Raw genomic sequence first — 19986 nt, 5'->3', positions numbered from 1 at the left:
AGTTTTTGTTTTGTAAATTAGTTTGGGATCTCTCATACCCCGCAAAAAAAAAATCGAGTGCTTTCATGTATAAGCATTTTTTTTTCCAATTAATAAATAAAACTGATGTTGCCAATTGAGAAAATTGACCCGTTAAAAGGTTTGAAATTGTTCTATATAAAAAGCGATACTGCCATTCAGTTGCATAAAATAAAGATTTTCGACAAATTAAAAAATTTTATGTGATTACATATTCCTAGATTGTTCCAATTTTTGCCTCTGCACTTCTAATTTCAGGGTATGATAGAAATCTGATCATAAAAATTTTTAAAGAAAAATATTTTCTTTGTTATTTTGTAAGAATTCATATTTTTTTTAATAATTTAAAATGCAAAATATGTTCGATTGTTGAAATTTCTACCCATGTCAAATGTCATGATCTTGTCACAAAACAGGAATGAATATAGTGGTCCGTGCTGTTGTCAGAATGAGCATATACCTTGGTGCAAGAGTTTATTTCATCAAAGAATGCTACCAAGGAATGGTTGATGATTATATTGTTGAAGCTACTTGGGCTAGTGTTTCAGGTATCATACATAAGGTAATCATTTTCTTTAATGATAAATATGCATTCGAAAAAGTGCATATTACTCAACAAATTTAAAGCGATGTCAAATAAGAAATATAAAATAAGAGACACGTGTAATTTATCAAAATTTCTGAAAATGGTAATTAAAACGGGATTTCTAAAGACCTAGAAAGTCATGGATAATCACTTAGTTTCCAACCGCATTTCCTTGCCGAAATATTATTGAACAACCCACTGCACTCAGCCAAAATTAAGCAAATGACGTTAATTCAATTTTCAACGTAAAAAAAGCTGTATTCGTTGAGAATGTTTCAGAGACTTGTGCAGCGGGCAAAATTATCTATTTGGTTTTGGGCTTAAAAAACAAAAAGGGGAAGAATAAATCAGTTACCGGAAACACGTAATATATATTATCATGCAACCAGTTTGACGAAATTATTGAAGATTTTTGTTAATTATCAGTTTTTATTAATTCCGAAATTATTTTGTTTTTCTATTATTTCTCGAATGATTACTTTTTATTTCTGAGATTACATGCTTCTTTCATTAATTCGGAACATTTATCCTGCAATTATATCTTTCATTAATCTTGAAATTTGATTAATTTTTTTGTTTATATACAATATTTATATTATAGTTTATATAATACATATTCTTGAGCAAGTATTTTTCGGCATTTCTGTAAATTATATGAATGGGTTTGTCCTCTTTTGGATTTCATTCCCCCATTTAAAAAATATATGATAGCTGGACTCAAGAAATGTTTGAACCCAATGTTACCAAACTTATTAAGGTGGCTTTGACTGTGTTCTTTTAATCAAATATTTAAAAATCAGTTATATACAGGGTGCATAGGAAAGTCCCTTTATCATGGACCATTGACCGTTGATCCCCGTTGAACTCGTGAACATAAGCGGAGATAGACTTGGAAGTCTGGAGGGCACTGGCAGTCATTATTGCTGGTGGGGCATGATGATGATGATGATGTCAATTCATATATACATATATACATTAGATCAGTCGACTCCACCTTTGACGCTGTGGGGGGGAAGGGGTTCCCGTATCTCCGCCCATGTCCTAGAGGTAAAAAGTATCTAAAAAACGTGTAGACCTCAGATACGTTATTCATATAGCAAGGGAGTTGTATAGTTATTAAAATAAAATAAAATAACTTTTTATTTGGTCATCCATTCTTAAAAACCTAATTGAGAGAGAGAGAGAGAGATAGAGAAGAGATAGAGATATATATAAGTTGTATCCCTGCCTTTTTCCTCAGGCCAACAAAAAAAATTGCACGTTTCCAAGTGCAATATTCGCTGAGATATTTTTTTAAATTCAAAAAACGCCACCACAGATAGAGATAGGAACTTCCCCTCGCCCTTTCCTGGAAACAGAGACCCGTCCTTAGCGTTGGGGCCACATGAGATGGCCCCAACGCAATTGTTAGGTCTCCTGGGGTCCCTAGTAGGGACCCTAGTAAGATGATGATTTACGCTTACTAGGGTCCCTACCGTATGTAATCCTCATGCATGTAATTAACGAAAATTATCCGTCCCGCGATCACCCCGGGATATTTTTTTCACCGGGCCACACGCATAGGCGGAGATTGACTTGGAAGTCTGCGGGGCAAGGTCATTATTGCTGGGGGAGAGCCACAATGATAATGATGTCAGCTCATAGATACATATATACATTAGATCAGTAGCCTCCCCCTTTGACGCTGGGGGGGGGCAACGTCCCTCCACGCCCCCCCCCCGTATCTCCATCCATGACACATGTCTAATAGGGGTCACCCAGCCTGTGAGCCAGAGCCTGACTTGAGCAGCAGTGAATGTAGCGATCACACCGAGTCGCAAAATATAAGGGTCCATACAACTTAAATTTAAAATATTGATTATGTCTTACATATTTAGCATATTGCTTTACAGAACCACAACCGAGAAAAGAAATGGTATTTGAAACGATTTGCAGTCTTTACTTCATGGCCCCCACGTCCTGATGCAGCCATCCTTCCTCCAACAGTCAGATTTTAAATGCACCCCCCCCCCATACTGAATTTACAGTGTGAAAAAACAAAATTATAAGAACCATCCCGTGCCCCACGGCTAAAGGCTCCATGGCCCCACAAAGGTGGGGCTCTATCTCGAGAGCCCGCGACAATTAACCAGCTGGTGATTTTTTTAGCGGTGGAAATTGTGTGTACAATTAAGAATTAAATCTTTCGTAACTCAAATTACAAACACTAGATGGCGTACAAAGGAAGAGGTTAAAGAAGGTGAACTTGATCTTCCTCACGCTCATCTCATCATCATCCTCCTTCGGAAGGTCAAATGAAAGTTCTCACGTTGATGAGCCAAATTCAAAATATTTAATTCGGCGGTTTGTTTACATGCCATCACCGACCTCTTCATAAAGAATAATCAGAGCTAATAATCACAGGTAAGGTAAAATAATCTTTGTTAATATGTACGTAATCCTGTGATTGTGGTCTGATGCAATAATTGGATAAAATTTAAATCTATTTATATATAGATGAAATTTCCCCTCCGGGCTTATGTCAGCTCAGGAGCGTACACTGAATTTATATTTATTTATAAATTCAATTTTTTTTTTTCGAAAACTATTCCACTGATGTCATACCTAAAATTCTTTTCTTTAATATTTCTTCATATTTTAGTTGAAAATATGATTTTTTATAAGCATGAGCAGGGCCGCAACTAGATGCATGTCCAGCAGGGGTAAGCCCCCCCCCCCCGTAATGTTGAAGTAGAGGTTAAAGGGTGAAATTTACGCCCGTCTGATCCGGGGAACCAGACCTCCTACTCCCCCCCCCCCAACTTAGTTGCGACCCCGAGCATGAATATTCACGCCGAAATGGGGGAATGAATGTTTTTTAGGTAGGCTATATGGAGAAAGACAGAGGGAGACTAGGGATATTATGAAATTTATTGATTAGTAAAACATTGTTACATTAGTTAGTTAATGTATGAACATAAAGGTAATTTTATGCAGTTTTCAACCAATGTGAATTGGTTATGTAATCATCTATTAATCAAACTGCAAACTAGCCTGTGGAAATTACCTAAAAAATAAGTTTCATCCCACTTTTCAAACTTCATGGAATTTAAAAACAGTAGTAATAAGATGCTATGTTTGCAGGTTAAAAACTTTTTACTGGTCTATGTAATAAATTACATTGTATAGTCATAAAATAGAATCTCCTCCATGTGAAGTAAAATTAAGCAAACTTTGCGGGATAAAAGTGCAGTAAACATCTCTGCAGAGCTGAAAAAAGGGGGGGGGGTTGATATTTTCAAAAATTATAGAAATTTGCTCATTTTGTTTTTTTAATGTATTAAGTAAGTTCATCAATCACTTGAAATATTTCATGTGTGAAACATTTTTGATTGTATAGGACACAGGAGATTTTACTGTATCCAGTGTTCATCATTTCAACTATGCTATATCTGATAATTAACATGCACCCAATTATTTTGGTTCATTTGGGAAATTATTGCAGAGATACCAATCAATTTACCATAGGAAACTTTCAACTTTAGTGAAAATTGCTGAGTGTCCCAAGTTGCTGAGACACGATGTCTAGAGAGACTCTTTTCGTCACCATGACATAACCTATAAGCATTATAGTAAATGTGTTAGAATTAGAGCTAAAATAGTTTCCTTTTTATCCCCCTTACTACTACTAGCCACTGCACCAAGTTTTTAGGTGTTGGGATGTCTTCAAGCTTTGAAATGAAGCTGTGCATACGTTTGTGAGAACTAAAGTTAAAAAAAAAAAGTTTGAATGTACAGTGGATCCCTCTAATAATGTTCCTTTTTTAAAATGTTTTCCCACTTGGTATGACTTATTTTCGTAGTCTCCCAACTCTTGCTAATACTCATTAAGATTACCTGCTTAAAGAGTTTTCTCCCTTACAGCATTTTTTCATGACAGTTTTTTAAATAAAAAAACTCATAAACGAGATTCACTGTATTTTTAAATTGTGTTTGTACACTTCAAAATTTTGCATTTGAATATTTTTTATACTGGTCCTCTAACTGGTGATAAAGAAATAACCTGCCAAGTCCAGGAGTGTTTTGATGATAAAAAAATCATCTCGTCGTTTTTACATCAAAATTCTTCTTTTTTTTTTTCAGGAACAATGGCAGCTTTAGCAGGAACTCATAAGGGAGGAGTGATTGGTGTCTTCACCAGTGGAGGAGACTCACAAGGTAGAGTACGAAATTATCAAGTTTCAAATTAGTTGCCAAAATATTTGCTGTCAAAAATGTTTTTGTATTTCCGTATGCACAATATTTATCAATTATTCTTCCAAGTTCTTTTTTTTTTAAATTCAAATATTCCTCATGACTATTCTGTATAGCCTAACTTTGGAATATAATTTCAATTAAAAATTATGCACTTTACACTGGGTCATTTTTAACAGATACTGGAACCTATCCCAATAGAACACTATAACGTTAATATATTGGACCAGTACCTGTATGACATTGCCAATGTCATACTCAGTCAGATATACTAACAATATAGTGTGCTACTGGGGGGTGCAGGGAAATAATCACTTGACCCCTTTTGCATGAATAACACTTTTCTCTAATTCTCATTATTTTATTCAGTTTCATAATCATTACCATGATCTAAGAATAATCATCTTGTTTCATCATTATAAAAAAGTCAATACACTGCATTGGAACTGGTATTGTTGCACCTGTCATATACACCCTCTTTAAGTAACTAAGCGCACAAACATCTATATTTGGATTACTTCAACGTTTCCTTCTCAATATTTCATTGTGAGAGATTCCTTGTATGTTCTAAAAATAACATTTTCAATTGAATAAAATTCATTAAAACAGCATAATTAGGTATTTTTTCATCTTACTAGTTTTTTTTATCAATTTCCAATTTTTTATATTGCTTTTGTGGGAGATATGGGTCCCTTTTACAGCCTCCCACCCGTACATGCGCCTCTGCATTTCTAATTTGAGGATATGATAGAAATCTGGATTATAAAAATTTTTTAAAGAAAAATATTTTTGTTATTGTGTAAAGTATATATATATATATATATTTGGTATAATTTAAAATGCAAAATATATGTTCAATTCTTGAAATTTCTACCCGCCTAAATGTCATGATCTTGTCAAAAAAACAGGAATGAATGCAGCAGTACGTGCTGTTGTCAGAATGGGCATATATCTTGGTGCAAGAGTATATTTCATCAAAGAAGGCTACCAAGGAATGGTTGATGGTGACGATTATATTGTCGAAGCTACTTGGGCTAGTGTTTCAGGTATCATACATAAGGTAATAATTTTCTTTAATGATAAAGTGCATATTATTCAACGAATTTAAAACTACGTATAATTTATTAAAATTTCTGAAAATGGTGACTAAAATGTTATTCCTGACCTGGAAAGTCGGGGAGAATCAGAGAAATGAAAAATGGTCAGGGAAAATGTAAAATATTTGGCAAAAGTCAGGGGAAAGTGCTGTGAAGGGGAAAAAAACTCTGAAAGCAAAAATTCAAAATTTGGAAGGCTAAGATTTTTGATTTTATTTACTTCTTCCTGAGTTTTACCCGAGGAAATGATCAAGCATATTTTGCTGGAAACTCTGTATTATGTCTTGCTTGGAACATCAAATTTACTCCCATTTTGCATAGTATGTAAATATGATCAATGTAACATTGCTTTTCTTTTTTTTTTCGAAATTCATTATTTATTTGTCCTGTCATTAAAAATAATAAAATTGACTATTATATTAATTGGGTGAAATGTTTTACTGCAAATATTACTGATAAGAATTGATTATTTATTCTTTTGATTTATGACGAAAGAACAAAGAGTTATGTTCATATAAACTGACTAATAGTAAATACTGACAGATAGTATGTGCACGTTAACTTGAAGGTGAAAAAAAACCATTTACAGTGAACTGAAAATCCATAAACACACTAGTTTGAGTTATTTGTGGAGATTAAATCAATATGAAATGGCCTATTGTTATTTGATCACTTATTAACAAAAAAAAAAAGATTTTGTCTTTTAGTACTTTCATTAGAAAAACTGAATTATTCAGCCATAATATGTGACTTCGCCATCAACTTTATTTTAATTGCGCACCACTTGAGTTAATTAACTGTTTCCTGTTAACCAATTATCTTTTCTATTCAGTTGCTTATGGGTGTTTTTATATTGGAGTTCCTAACATCCATTAAGTGTTAAATGCATTAGTGTTCTGCAACAAAAATGAATTCAATATGTTTTATTATTTTCCTGTGAAAGTCAAATAAGATAAAGATATAGATTAAAACAGTGTATGTAATCATATTTTTACACGTATTATCTGCAGGTTATGTAGAAAAATGAATTACTTAATGCAGCTGCAGATACCAATGCGTATTATCTGTAGCTTTTTCTCTGATTGATTAACGAATGATTAAAGGCATTTTTTTTCTCAGATGTGAAATTTGCATCTGTAGATTATGTACAGGAAGTTGTGGTAGTAGAATGCTTTATTCTATTGTTTTGCTGAGAGGCAGTTTAATCATATGTGGATGAACAAGAAAAGAGATAGAAAATTCATTTAGTACAATCCACTCAAACCATTTTACAGTAGTAGAAGCCTGAAACAAAGTTCCAGATGCAGTTGTGCCACACAGTTCAATACTATAATCTATAACCAAACCTATTATGTTGAATTGTGGGACGATGTCTTAACCTGTAATTTAATGCATGTATAGTCCTGAAAATTTTGAATGTGGAATTGCAGGATGTTGAATTATACGGCCTTACTTACATAACAAAGTACTGTGTCCAGTCTGGTCTCCCGTTGTTCGGTTATGTGGGCATTGTGTTGGACTATCACCCTGAGGACCGTGGTTTGAACACTGTTTGCGGCACCTTGGTGGTCTGCTGAAGTTGATTTACTGCAGTTTTTGAAATTTGAGGTCTCAATGAGAGTCAGTCCCCTATTTGAAAAGTTCCTCTGCAGAGATCAGGCAAACTTTCAACAAAATACTTGCATATCATGAGACTTCTGGCATTTGCCATTTCCACTTCAAAATGTTGACAGATGGAAACACCAGTACTGCATGAAACAAGCATAGCTCTAACATACATATTTTGAGGCCGAATGTACGCACCCAAACGTTCCTGCATGTAACCAATTCATTAAAAATATTCCAAATGAATGTTTACAAGTTGCATGTACAGCTAAGTAATAGTCTTTGCTCATATATAATGTTATTTCATGCAGATATAAGCACTGTCTTCTCAATAAATTTAGGGGGGCCTGTAACCAAAATACTTCTGGGGTAAATAGCACTTTTGTAGAAAAATGTCTTTCACTGAATTTAATTGGCAATAACAAAGTAAAATAAAGTAATGTGAAATGAATTTAAGAGAATTAAAGTCGGAATGGAAAAAAATTTGATGATTTGGGAATTATGGTTTGACTTCGGGCCCAGATTATATTGGTCTATTCGTTAAACTGGCTGTAAGGAACCTTTACAGAAAATTGGATGTTCTTATGCATGTTTATTTATTGTGTAAAATTGTTTCAGGGTGGTACAGTTATTGGCAGTGCAAGGTGCAGTGATTTCAGACAAAGAGAAGGTCGTCTGAAAGCAGCTTATAATTTAATCAAGAACAAAATCACAAATTTGGTTGTCATTGGAGGTGATGGCAGCTTGACTGGTGCTAATCTTTTCAGACAGGAATGGTCTTCCCTTTTGGATGAATTGTCTCAAACTGGTACAGTATCATTCAGCTTCTTAATCTATCAGCAGGAGTGGCCTCTATACCAGCATGAAAGGTTGCATGTATATCCTGGATATGTAATGTAGAATTTAAATTTGTCAAAGTTCAGGAACTGAAATTTTGATAAAATTATTATACCGCGAATAAATACAGATTATGTAAATAAAAGTTGGCTTTATTTTTATTAAAGAGCATGATATAACAGTGTAAAAGAACAAAGAAACTGAAAACTTAATGACTATTCAAAAATTTTAGTCATAGCAAACATTATACACATTTTCCTATAAATTACACTTCTCTAAAAGACTCAATTCACAAAATCACAGCTTTGCAGTCTGAGCAAATGTGGTTAGTATGCTCAACACATGCAAATTTCAGGTGATCCTCATGTGCTCACCAGAATGATGAAATATAAATAGAAATAGCACCTGGGGAGAAACCGTGACAACGCACCAAGCATGAGGAGAAGACATCAAGTAAGGTGACAATGTCAGGAAGGGATAGACAATGACAGCAGAGTGCAACACTCTAGCTTAAAATATGTTAGACTGGATTTATCATATGCGTATCTCTTACATACACATGATCACTGGAGGGTTATTTGTTGCACTGTCAAATTAGGGTCATGCATGTAAACCTTAAAAGCAAATTCACGAATGGAATTCGCACAAGTTAGATATTTTTTTTTACACTAGAAAAGATTTGCCTTTTGTTTATAATCACTTCATGTTACTTTTTTATGCTCAAGATTTATGTGATATATTGTTTTATTTATAAAGTTTATTATGTGTGTGTGATGACTACTAAATACAGTTTAACCTTGATTTAATGACACCATCTGTTTCATGGATTTCTGATGCCATAACAAGTTTATAATTATATTAAATCACAGCTAACCTGTGGTTCTTGTATATATGCAAGATTTGTTTATTGAAAATTTCTGGTGCTAAATGGGGGGTTGGTGCTGTATCAGGGTTTGACTGTATGGGACTGTCATTTGGACATCATTAACTAATTCACTTAAAATAAAGAAAGTTCTAATTATATATGATAACTGATTAGGTTTTTTCTATATTTCTCCCAAATAAGTAGTTCTGACTAAATAAGCATGAATGTAGGAAATACTATATATAAATTATGACTAATCATCCTTGTAAAACTAGCATAGCTTTTATAAAAGTGTTTCTAATTTTAGTAATGTGTTGATGCAATATGTGCATTAAACACCTGTGGCATTATTCTTTTCACAACTCAAGGTAAAATCACAGCAGATATGAAAAAAGAGTGTAGTCATTTGAACATAGTTGGGATGGTGGGATCCATCGACAATGACTTTTGTGGCACAGACATGACCATCGGAACAGATTCAGCTCTACACCGCATAATGGAAGCCATTGATGCAATTGTCACCACTGCTTCCAGGTAGGCTACCTCTTAGCATTTTGAAACTTATTTTTAAATTACTTTTGCCAGTATAAGTCAGGAACTTACCTGTTGCCTACTGCCTTTCCGGAGTCATTAGGAATTCATTAAATCAGAATACATAAAATATGTGTGTGTTTTGACCAACGTAAAATAAAGGGGAAAAGAACAAATAAAACATAAGTTTCTCAGCAATTTAAAATGTCTCAATTTTAAGGCAGAGCTTTCACGTGAAAGGAAAAGGGTAATGAAAAGTTTCTAGTGATAATAATGAATGTATTAATTGAAATACATTAAATTGTAATTAAGCCACAAAACATATTTGGAAAGCTTTGGATGAATCTTTAGATTGTTTTTGTTTTCAATCACATGTCAGGCAGCTTAAAAAATGTTACCACCACTTACCGAAAAAAAAATTTAATTTTCTCTCCTGAAAAACTGATAAGCATTTTCACTGTCTCAGCTACGCACAGAACTCTATTTTAAACATCTTGTTGATTGAACTATTACCGTGGGAAAATTTTGTTTACTTCAAGTCATATGAATGCTTATATGAAAGGGTATTTTTGAGTACCAGCAGTGAATAAAGAATTAAATATGGAATTTTTTTTCTTAATACATCTGAAGATAAAGATGCTCAATTAAACTTAATCCTAAATTTTTACCTGAGTGGAAGGCTTGATCATAAATCAAATGTAAATTAGTTTTTCTTCACGATGTCGTTACAGGCCTAGGTAAATGATGTTTAACACAACTAATTTTATTCAATTTCAGTCATCAAAGGACTTTTATTCTTGAAGTTATGGGACGCCACTGTGGGTAAGCATTTCAACTTTTAACCATAGTCTTTCTTCACAGTAAATCATTCAACACTATCGCAGATTTGCATAATTTGAAAAGGTTTTTCTTAAGATCATCAAGTTGATGATTTTTTCCTCTCATTGAAAAGTCTCTACAGAACCACTAACAATATTTTTGGTTTTGATACCATATTTAAAGTTAATTACTGATGAAAATAATTGTGTTGAATGATTTTCTGAAATATTAGCCCATTTAGTAAATTTAGATAAAACTTCTATGTTTTTGCCACATATATTTATGGGGTTTTTTTAGACAAGAGTAGTAACATATTCAAAATGGGAGAAAATAAACAAAAACTTCATTTTAGAGATAAAACCATAATACAAAAAGAATTTTTATATATTGCACCTATAAAAACATTGATTTAAATCAGAAAAATTCATTTAATCTTATGAGTCTTATATGAAGGAAATTAGTAAATTATAATTCATGTGTCTACATCAATTTTGAATGCTGTATAAATGAATACAAATAGAGAGAGAGTGAGTTTGGTCTATTGCCAAATGGTATCCTAAATCAATGAACCTTGGATGAGTTGTGTATTCGATTGGGGTGTAATAGACAATGTAATATATATTTATCTTTGTGTTAATTGTATTATGCTTACATGGTAAATAAAAAAAATTCAAAAAGTTGTCTTTCTTTTTTTTCAAATATAATTAGATACCTGGCTCTTGTAGCTGCACTGGCTAGTGAAGCAGATTATGTTTTCCTGCCTGAATGGCCTCCAGAACCAAACTGGCCTCAACAGCTTTGCAGTAAACTAAAAATGGTGATTATTTTCTATTCTATGAATGAAATATTTTAAGAAAATAATATTTATAATGATCAAAATTTAGAAAAATTATATATGCATGACACACACATACTAGTAATGAAATATTAAAGAATATTTACTCTTCATTTGTTATTCATTAAGGAGCGTGAGGCAGGTCAGAGACTGAACATTATATTGGTTGCTGAAGGTGCTATGGATCAGGAACTGAAACCCATAACAGCAGAAGATGTCAAAAAAGTAAAACTTTTTCTATCAGAGTGTTGGATAGGGTGTCAAAATGTTTGTTCCTTGAAGGTTACATAAAAGTTGCTGTTATAATAAATGTGCACTTTATTGGTTTGGAAAACCATGTTATAAATGCTATGGCAATGAAAATGTATAAATGTTATTCACCTATAAATTGTTCTCATTGTATATAGATGATGAGTATTGACGCCTGCACAATAATTTTCTAGTGATTTGCAATTGAAGGAAAAGGGTCCTTACACATGAGAAAAGCAGGACTGGACATATGTCCAAAACTTTACACTGTCAAGCGCATGTGACCTGAAATAATACTTGCCCAAATCAATATTTTACATGCCCAAAAAATATTACTAAATATCACTACTGGATTTACTTATTTTATTCTAAAAATCATTTCTCATTGTTAAAAAAATGCACAAAATGGTTTTATGTAGTTGTTATCCACATAATCCTCTTAAAAAATCATAATGCAGAAATTTTTAACATAAATCATGTGCATCTGCCTTATCGCTACATTGACTATTGATAAGATGAATGCCAACACAAAGTTTCCCATACTTTTTTTTCTTACCATCCCTTATCGCCTTCCCCCTCGTTAAGACATTCTATTAGATTCAAAGTCAAATTTATCAATTTTTTGACTATGGATGTTGATCCTCATGAAATCAATGTGTCACTAACTGAAAATCTAAGATCAGTCAATTATAATTTTTCTCGCTGTTGGTGTCTGAAAAAAAAATCTGTAAATTAATGTTGTTTTCGCTCAATGGAATCACAGACAATTTATGTTTTAAGGCGACTTGAACAGGTGCAAGGAATGCAGCAACACCAGGTTGCAAAATATTAAGCACTGTGAAAATAAGATTAAAATGCATTGACTACATAATCCATCCCAACTGCCTAACAGTCATACCTGAAAATTAAAAAATAACTAGTAACTCTCAAATAGCAATTATTTAAGAGCCATGGCCAACAATCATTATGCAGCATGTCCAGGAAGTCCTTACCCAAGTCTTTTTCTTCTCAGCGAGTTATGGATACATACTTCAATTAGAAAAAGTATTCAAATATAGCGTGCCCATTTTACATGTCATTCATTTTACTTGGGGGGGGGGGGGGGTTTCCTAGTAAATGTTCTGGTATATGCCATAAAACCCTATGTTTGCCTTATTACTCACCCACACAATTATTGTGGTGACTCGCATGACTGATGCAAACCTTGTGGTATATATAATTTCAGTAACATAAAAAAAATCATCTTTTAAGGCCTTTATCTCAAATGACCCAAAAAGATGCTGGAGAAACACTTCCATTGCTGCTTATAAACATCATCCATTTTCAATCAACCGATGGGTATAGATCTCTTCTAAATTTTTCCATTTTACTCTGTCTGTTGCTTTTGCCATTCAATTGACTCCAACCACCTTTTGGATTTCATTGTTCTATCTTGTTCCTTCTTGGGTGTTTTTTTTTTCATCTTTCTTACCTTCAATTCGAGCACACTAGGTCTATCACTATGGGCAATTTACTACCTAGTGAGTTGTGTTGGAAGTATAAGTGTTTGTACCTAACTAGGGTTACTAGATCTGAAGTCTGAGAAAGGAGGACGTCTGCTCACGCAGCCTTTCAGAAGTAAAGCGAGTTGAGTGTGATGGTTGAATATTTGTACCGTTTGTAGGCCTGTTTCTCATTGTGGCGAGACTTTTTGAAGGGGAGATGGGCTTGCATTCGTGCCTTGAAGTTGGGAACCACAGGAAACCAACTTCAACCAACTGCCACTGTGTGGCGATGGTGGGGGCTGGAACCCGGGTCCTCGCAATTTCGAGTCCTTCACTATGACTACTCAACCACCAAATCAGCTTGTGGTCCATCTGTTGCCTGACTTTTTGCAATATGTCCAGCCCATTTCCATTTCAGACATTTAATTCTATATTCATGATATCATATATTTTTGTTTGGCTCCTTATATCATCATGTAACCCATAATCATAATAAAAACACGAAAGAAAGAGAGAGGTAGGGTGCATGTAGTTGGGAAAAATACTTGAAATATTTTTTATCAGCATGAGAATAATTTACTTTTAATATTTTTTTGTAGGTTATTGTTGATACATTGCAACAAGATACAAGAGTCACAGTTTTAGGCCATGTTCAAAGAGGTGGCAACCCATCAGCCTTTGACAGAGTTCTGGTAAGAGAATTGGGAGCAAATGAGTTCTTCCAACTTTGTCCATAAAAAGAGACTTTCACATTAATTAAAATCAAGTCTCAGCAGCTTAAGATGCTTCCTTGAATTTTCCTCCATTAAAATCACATCTTTCAAATTGATTAGATGGAGGGGGGGGACAGAAAAGATTGTGTTTTTTTGTAATGCTCTCTATGGAATCATTCTTTTTCAGGGCTCCAGAATGGGCGCTGAAGCAGTCCTGGCTTTGTTTGAAGCAACTCCAAATTCAGAAGCAGTTGTTGTAACTTTAGATGGTAATCAGTCTGTTCGTGTACCTCTTATGGAATGTGTCACAAAAGTATGTATACTCTCAATCACTGACTTGCAATCCAAATTTTAATTTAGAGTATTCAATATTATTCATTTTTTGTGATCAAAAATTTGTGAATATCTTTTTTTTTTAAATTATCAAAATCAAAGAAATATTACTTTACTACTGTGAAACTCACCAGCTCTTAGCTTAGAATTTCTTTAATATTTAATACGTAGCAGCATATATATATGTTACTAGTAAAGCTAAAAAATGGTCAGTTGACCTGGCCAACCTCCAAAATTTAGCCAACCAGTTCGTGGTGTGTCGAAAAATCCTCTGGCCAAAGAAAAAACATGATTCTGGGTCATCGTCAAGTTGGGATATTTTTATTGGCCATTTATAATTTTTTAGCTAAGGCAACCCTAACAATCAAAGGAATAGGAATATCTATATCTTAGGGGATTGATATCACACACACACAGTATTATAGGGATCCAGCCACTTTCCGGCATTGGCAAGGTCAACTGGCCAATTTTCGGCTTTGACCATAACATATACTTTACATTAAAACAAGAATCTATACAATTTTTTCTTTAACTTTTTTGTTTCTCTGTAAAAATAACTATATACAGTCGACCCTTATTATAGCACCTTCTTCCCTGTTGAAGCACGCCAATCCTGCTTAGCACTTGAAATTTTCAGTAAACAAATCTTCCATATAGGGATTATAATGTAAAATACCTGTTTTAGCGCCAACTTGTTATAAGGCTGACTATTGTTCGGGTGTATACAGAGTCTGCATGTCATTTTCCGAGAATTCCCACATTTCTTTTCCTATAATTTTGCTTTTTTTTAAAGGAATTGAGGATTTACCCTTTTCATTCCATTGTTACTATCGCTCAACATAACAGTTTGAGCAAATGATTTAAAGAATAGAGACTGGTGTGGTTAAAAGGTTTCAACAGTGCGTTAGAAAGCACATTTCTAAAGAATCAACCTATTCAAAAAAAGGAATTTGTTGATAAGGGAAAGTATACCATGAGCGTACTGCATCAGTTTGTTCCGTGTTGCAGATAAAAGGTTTTCAACAGTACATGTTTTTACTTGCACTGGTCAAATTTTGAGCGATACGGATAGTCATTAAGAAATCCTCTCCCTCGATTTGCTCAATTCAATCATGTTGAAAAGTGTTGTTCTTTCAATAGGTATCTGAAAAATGATAAATTTGTGATTATAAAGAAAATAACTTATACAAAATATTTCTCGAAGAACCACCATGGACTAAAAATAATGGCGCCTTTTGTCCTCTTTGTTCATTTTTTTAAATTTATAAAATGTGTCATTAAATTTATGCAGAATTAAAATAATTTCAGAGTCAAGTGTATGTTTCTGTTACGTTTTATATTGAGAAATATTCACATTGTACAGTGTTTAAAATTTTATGAATTTCCTCAATTTAAAATTGAATGCTTATAAAATAGTTTGTTTTATTCATAGAATAACATAAATAAGACACTGAGATACAATAGTTTGTAACTCATGTTTATTACAAACCTTTCCCTCTACAAAATGCTATTCTGACTATAATCCAATATAACACCAAACTTGTAGCATCAAAATTCTTTGAAACAAATGGTTTCATCAAATCAGGGTTTGATTGTATTTTTCATAATTTTCTTTTTTCCAGACAAAAGCTGTTGCAGCAGCAATGAGTGAGAAAAAATGGACTGATGCTGTAAGCATGAGAGGAAGGTGAGCAAACCTGTTTTTTAAACGTGCATAGAGATGAAATTTGATATCTTTTTAATTTATTTCATATTTTCCCCCATACTTTTGAATTCTATGAATTGGCGCTTCTAAGTACATTCTCCCCCAACTAAATAAGTTGGAAATTTGTGTGTGTGTGTGTTGCATTATGTAATTCTAATATTTCATACCTTTTAAGGTTATAGAAAATATGCTATAAAATAAACTTTGAATTCCAAATAGTGATCAGAAGTTGATGTGTAATATTTATCTAAATGAGAAACACACCTTACAGAATTAAATATTAGCCAGAAATTATTTGTTGTAGAAGTGTTTCTCTTAACTGTCAGACCCAACCAAGAAACATTTACATTGAATTTAAAATTTAATTTTCTCGGTAAAAATTTTGCGGGGTGCAGTACTAAATCTTTCAGTAGGATGTGTATATATATTGTTTATAATTTTTTGATGCCATTTTTAATTGGGTTGCTGTATTTTAGAAATATATTACATCCATATTTGTGTTACGGGCATCTTTTTTTTTCAGCCACCTCATTGGGCATTTTGCCTGTTGTGGCCTTGTATTTGTATTAGCTATTCACATGATTTGGCATTTTTTAAAGATTCATTTATGAAAACAGTACCCTCCTTCTACTTATGGCGTAAATCAACCAGATCATGGTCATACATGGGTTTATAGCCCCTGTTGACTATAGCCAGTTTTAGCCATTACCTCTGTTGAAGGATGGGACCATGTTGGCAAAAACTTTATTATACAGTGAACCCTCTCTATGTAATGATACTCTGCGGAACGAGAAAAATATTGGTGTAAAGAGAATATTTTTATATTGAAACAACATTTTAAAAGTAAAGACGTTTCCAAACAAGACTTGAAAAAATATTGTTGAAGAGGGCTCTATCGTTATATCAAGTATCATTGTAGCAAGGTTTCACTGCACATGTATATAAAGTTACACACTTTCAAAAATAATTGTCCATGCCATAAGGTATGGAGGCCTGTAAATTGGTGGTAGCTGATATCGATGGCTCTGCCTGTATGAATGGTACACTGAGTTATTCATTCTTTATCATGTTTAATACATGCGCCTACATTTATATATTTTTGAATTTACTTAAATTTTTTTTGGAAATTCCATTCTTACCAGAGGGTTTTTGTCACAATTTGTAAGTTTAGCATATTATATGTGATGTCACCCCCCCCCCCTTCTCCTGAAAAGCAGTTGCATGACTTAATTGTCTAATTGAGAACTTGTGGTTGTATAAGGCTTGGGTTTCTGACAAAAAGATCTGAATTAATATTCTGATGGCAGCATTTACCTGGACCGGATTATTATTTTCTGTCTATTAACTTACAAGCACTTCTCACATCTACACAAACATGCACAACCTTGTCTATAACCCGCTTCATTGCCATGAAGGGCAGTCTATAAGACTCCAGGCAGTTCTCTTGGGCTAGGCAGTGACGAAAAAAATTGAATTTTTCTGGTCAGTCAGATACAATGTCATGCACATATGTATAATAAAGTTTTTCCCAACATACTTCTTCCCCTTAACTGGACGCTATTGTAACACTACTGTATCGGTAACTGTTTTCGGATGCTAATTTCTTTTTATTTAAACAGGAGCTTTGCTAGCAATTTGGCTACCTATAAGCTGCTGACAAAATTGAAGCCTCCAGAGGAAATGTTCGATGAAAAAGGCCACGGAAAGGTAATTTTCTTGTGTAGAATTAGCTGTTTCACATGTGTGTCAAGAGGAACGGGGCTGGGATTTTGCTGCCTGGTGCAAAAACGGTTTTGTGGCCATCTAAAATGGGTTTTCCCAATCCCCCAGTGTCCATGGACATCCTGGCACGCAGGGCATACATTGGAATAACTAACTACTATTTCATGGTGAAAGCCATTCTGCAATAAATGTGGACAACAATGCCCACTGCCCAGCAAAACAATTGCAAGTGTGCTCCCAGAAACTTGACCACTGCTCTTTAATATCTACATGCAGGGAACCATAAGGGAAAAGTTATAGTGGCTTTAGGACAGATTATCTACCCAACTGCAACTAGATACTCTTTTGATAACGGCAAGCAATCATTTTGCCTTCCCCTTGTGATTTTGAATAATTGGTTAAAGCAGGGGTTTTCTGCGAACACCTGTCATGGCACGCCAAGATCTTTAACGATATATGATTAGTACAATGAATTGTGGGCTTCATTAAAATGTCAAATGTGGAGCCCATGCTTTGGCTAAGGTTGAAGGCATGTGCGTGAAAGGAGCAATTTAGCACCCGCTGTAGTCCAGTGTTAGGGCAAGTATGCTCAACCTTTAGGAGAGTGCCACTTTATTGGTTGAAAATATGTTACACATTTACAGTGCTGCGGGTAAATTTAGTGATGTAGAATTGCACCATGGGCCACTTAAGTGCTCTGGAACTGTGATCCAGGGAAGCTTTAGTGATCTGGAACAGGTCGCTTAAATTATCTGTAAATGTGTTGCGCTCCCTTAAGGGATCTGGAACTGTGCTGCTGGTCACTTTACTAATTTTTAAATATGCTGGGGGTAACTTGAGTGATCTGGAAATGTATCTGTACTGCAGATTTCTTAAATAATCTGAAAATGTGCCACAGGCCACTTAAGTGATCTGTAAATTTCCTGCTCAGTTCATCTTTACAAAATTAGGTTTGAAGTTGTGAGCCACATCGAATGACTCCAAGGGCCAAACATTAAGCATGTATGGCCTAAGGCAGAGGTTTTCAAACATTTTTTTCAACCTTCGCCTAATCAACATTTATCTGCTGCTCCCCAAAGCAAATCTAATCTAAAAAAACAAACACTTCAAAGAACCTTTGCCTCATCTCACAGTTTGAGAATCCCTGCACTACCGTATGAGATATGGAAACATCATTGAACTATATATAAAATTTGTGCTGCCACCTATCAAATAAAATTGTTATGATTTTTTTATTGAAATTGGTAGCCAATTATTCATTAATGTACTGCATAAAAAAAAAAACAGCATGGTATTAACAAATATTTTATAAAAGCAATAAATTATTGACTTTGCTTCAAAATGTTGACAATTGTTATTTTTGTATTGTAAAATAACATAAGTACAATTTTTCAAAGTGCATTCATATTCTTTTCCAGTACATAGGGAAAAAGTACCATGTTATGCAAAATTGTACTAATGTTATTTTGCAGTACACAAATAACTGTTAAATTTTGGAAGTGAATTTGATAATTCAACTAATATTATTACATATAAAATATTTTCTAATATCACTCACTGCATATTTTTCCATGTAGTCCATTAGTCAAGAACCAGTCAGCAATTCCGATTGAAGAAGTCACATTTATTTGATAGGTGGCAGTAGAAGTTCTAATTTGCCACTGCAGTTCCCAACTTTGAGGTGCGAATGGGAGCCGATCTGCCCATTAAAAAGTCTCACTGCAGAGAGCAACAAGCCTACAACGGTACAGTTATTCATTCATTACACTTCACTCACTATGAGTTGAGAAAATAATAATAATTTAAAAAATTGATTGCAGGTGGCAGCACTACATATAACAAGCATTACACAGAAACAAACTTCACGGAAATTTCACTATACCTACACACATATTTCAACATGTACTAATTTGTTAGATGTTCTGCAGAGGAATATAGATGAGGTGCATGTCTGGTTTAATAGAGGTTCTAGTTTAGTATTGTTTCTTACTATATAATGCTATACTGCAGGATGAGAGTCTCATGACAGTAAGTCACCTGTCACTTTGTGCATACGCAAAGGTGAATAGGCAATTTGTCTTCAAATGAAATTGGAACTTATCACTGAATGCTTGGTTGGTAGGGTTTTTTCACTGTGAAGCCAAGAATTCAAGAGAGATTAAAGATTTTGCTTTTATTTTGTCATGACGGCTTGCACATTAGTGCAGATAATTATATTGGCATATAATAAATGATTTTATATTTTGTTTCGTAATTAATCTATTTTCATTATGAACCAATGACAAAGCTATGGGTTGGCTCTGTGCTACATGTGCACTGGAACCTGGGACTTAAGCTATTTGACCCCCTCCCCA

General features: G+C 33.9%; 1 protein-coding gene across 1 annotated transcript in view; it reads left to right on the top strand.

The window, feature by feature from the left end:
* Positions 1-2875: 2875 nt before the first annotated feature.
* LOC149081673 (ATP-dependent 6-phosphofructokinase-like) overlaps positions 2876-19986 on the top strand; it is a 32466-nt gene continuing 15355 nt past the window's right edge. The window contains exons 1-12 of the mRNA XM_089237080.1: positions 2876-3007; positions 4727-4801; positions 5746-5897; positions 8158-8347; positions 9610-9775; positions 10550-10594; positions 11300-11408; positions 11556-11651; positions 13759-13851; positions 14060-14185; positions 15828-15892; positions 17530-17617. Of these exons, the coding sequence (XP_089093206.1) occupies positions 4732-4801; positions 5746-5897; positions 8158-8347; positions 9610-9775; positions 10550-10594; positions 11300-11408; positions 11556-11651; positions 13759-13851; positions 14060-14185; positions 15828-15892; positions 17530-17617 (1200 nt within the window). The 5' untranslated portion in view covers positions 2876-3007; positions 4727-4731. The remainder of the gene's footprint in view (positions 3008-4726; positions 4802-5745; positions 5898-8157; positions 8348-9609; positions 9776-10549; positions 10595-11299; positions 11409-11555; positions 11652-13758; positions 13852-14059; positions 14186-15827; positions 15893-17529; positions 17618-19986) is intronic.

Source organism: Pholcus phalangioides, unplaced genomic scaffold, assembly GCF_987345545.1.
Source record: "Pholcus phalangioides strain wild (caught in Gottingen) unplaced genomic scaffold, Ppha-v1.0 ptg000009l_1, whole genome shotgun sequence".
Classification (NCBI taxonomy): Eukaryota; Metazoa; Arthropoda; class Arachnida; order Araneae; family Pholcidae; genus Pholcus; species Pholcus phalangioides.
The sequence above is the reverse complement of the archived record's forward strand: the minus strand, read 5'-3'. Positions and strand labels throughout refer to the sequence as shown.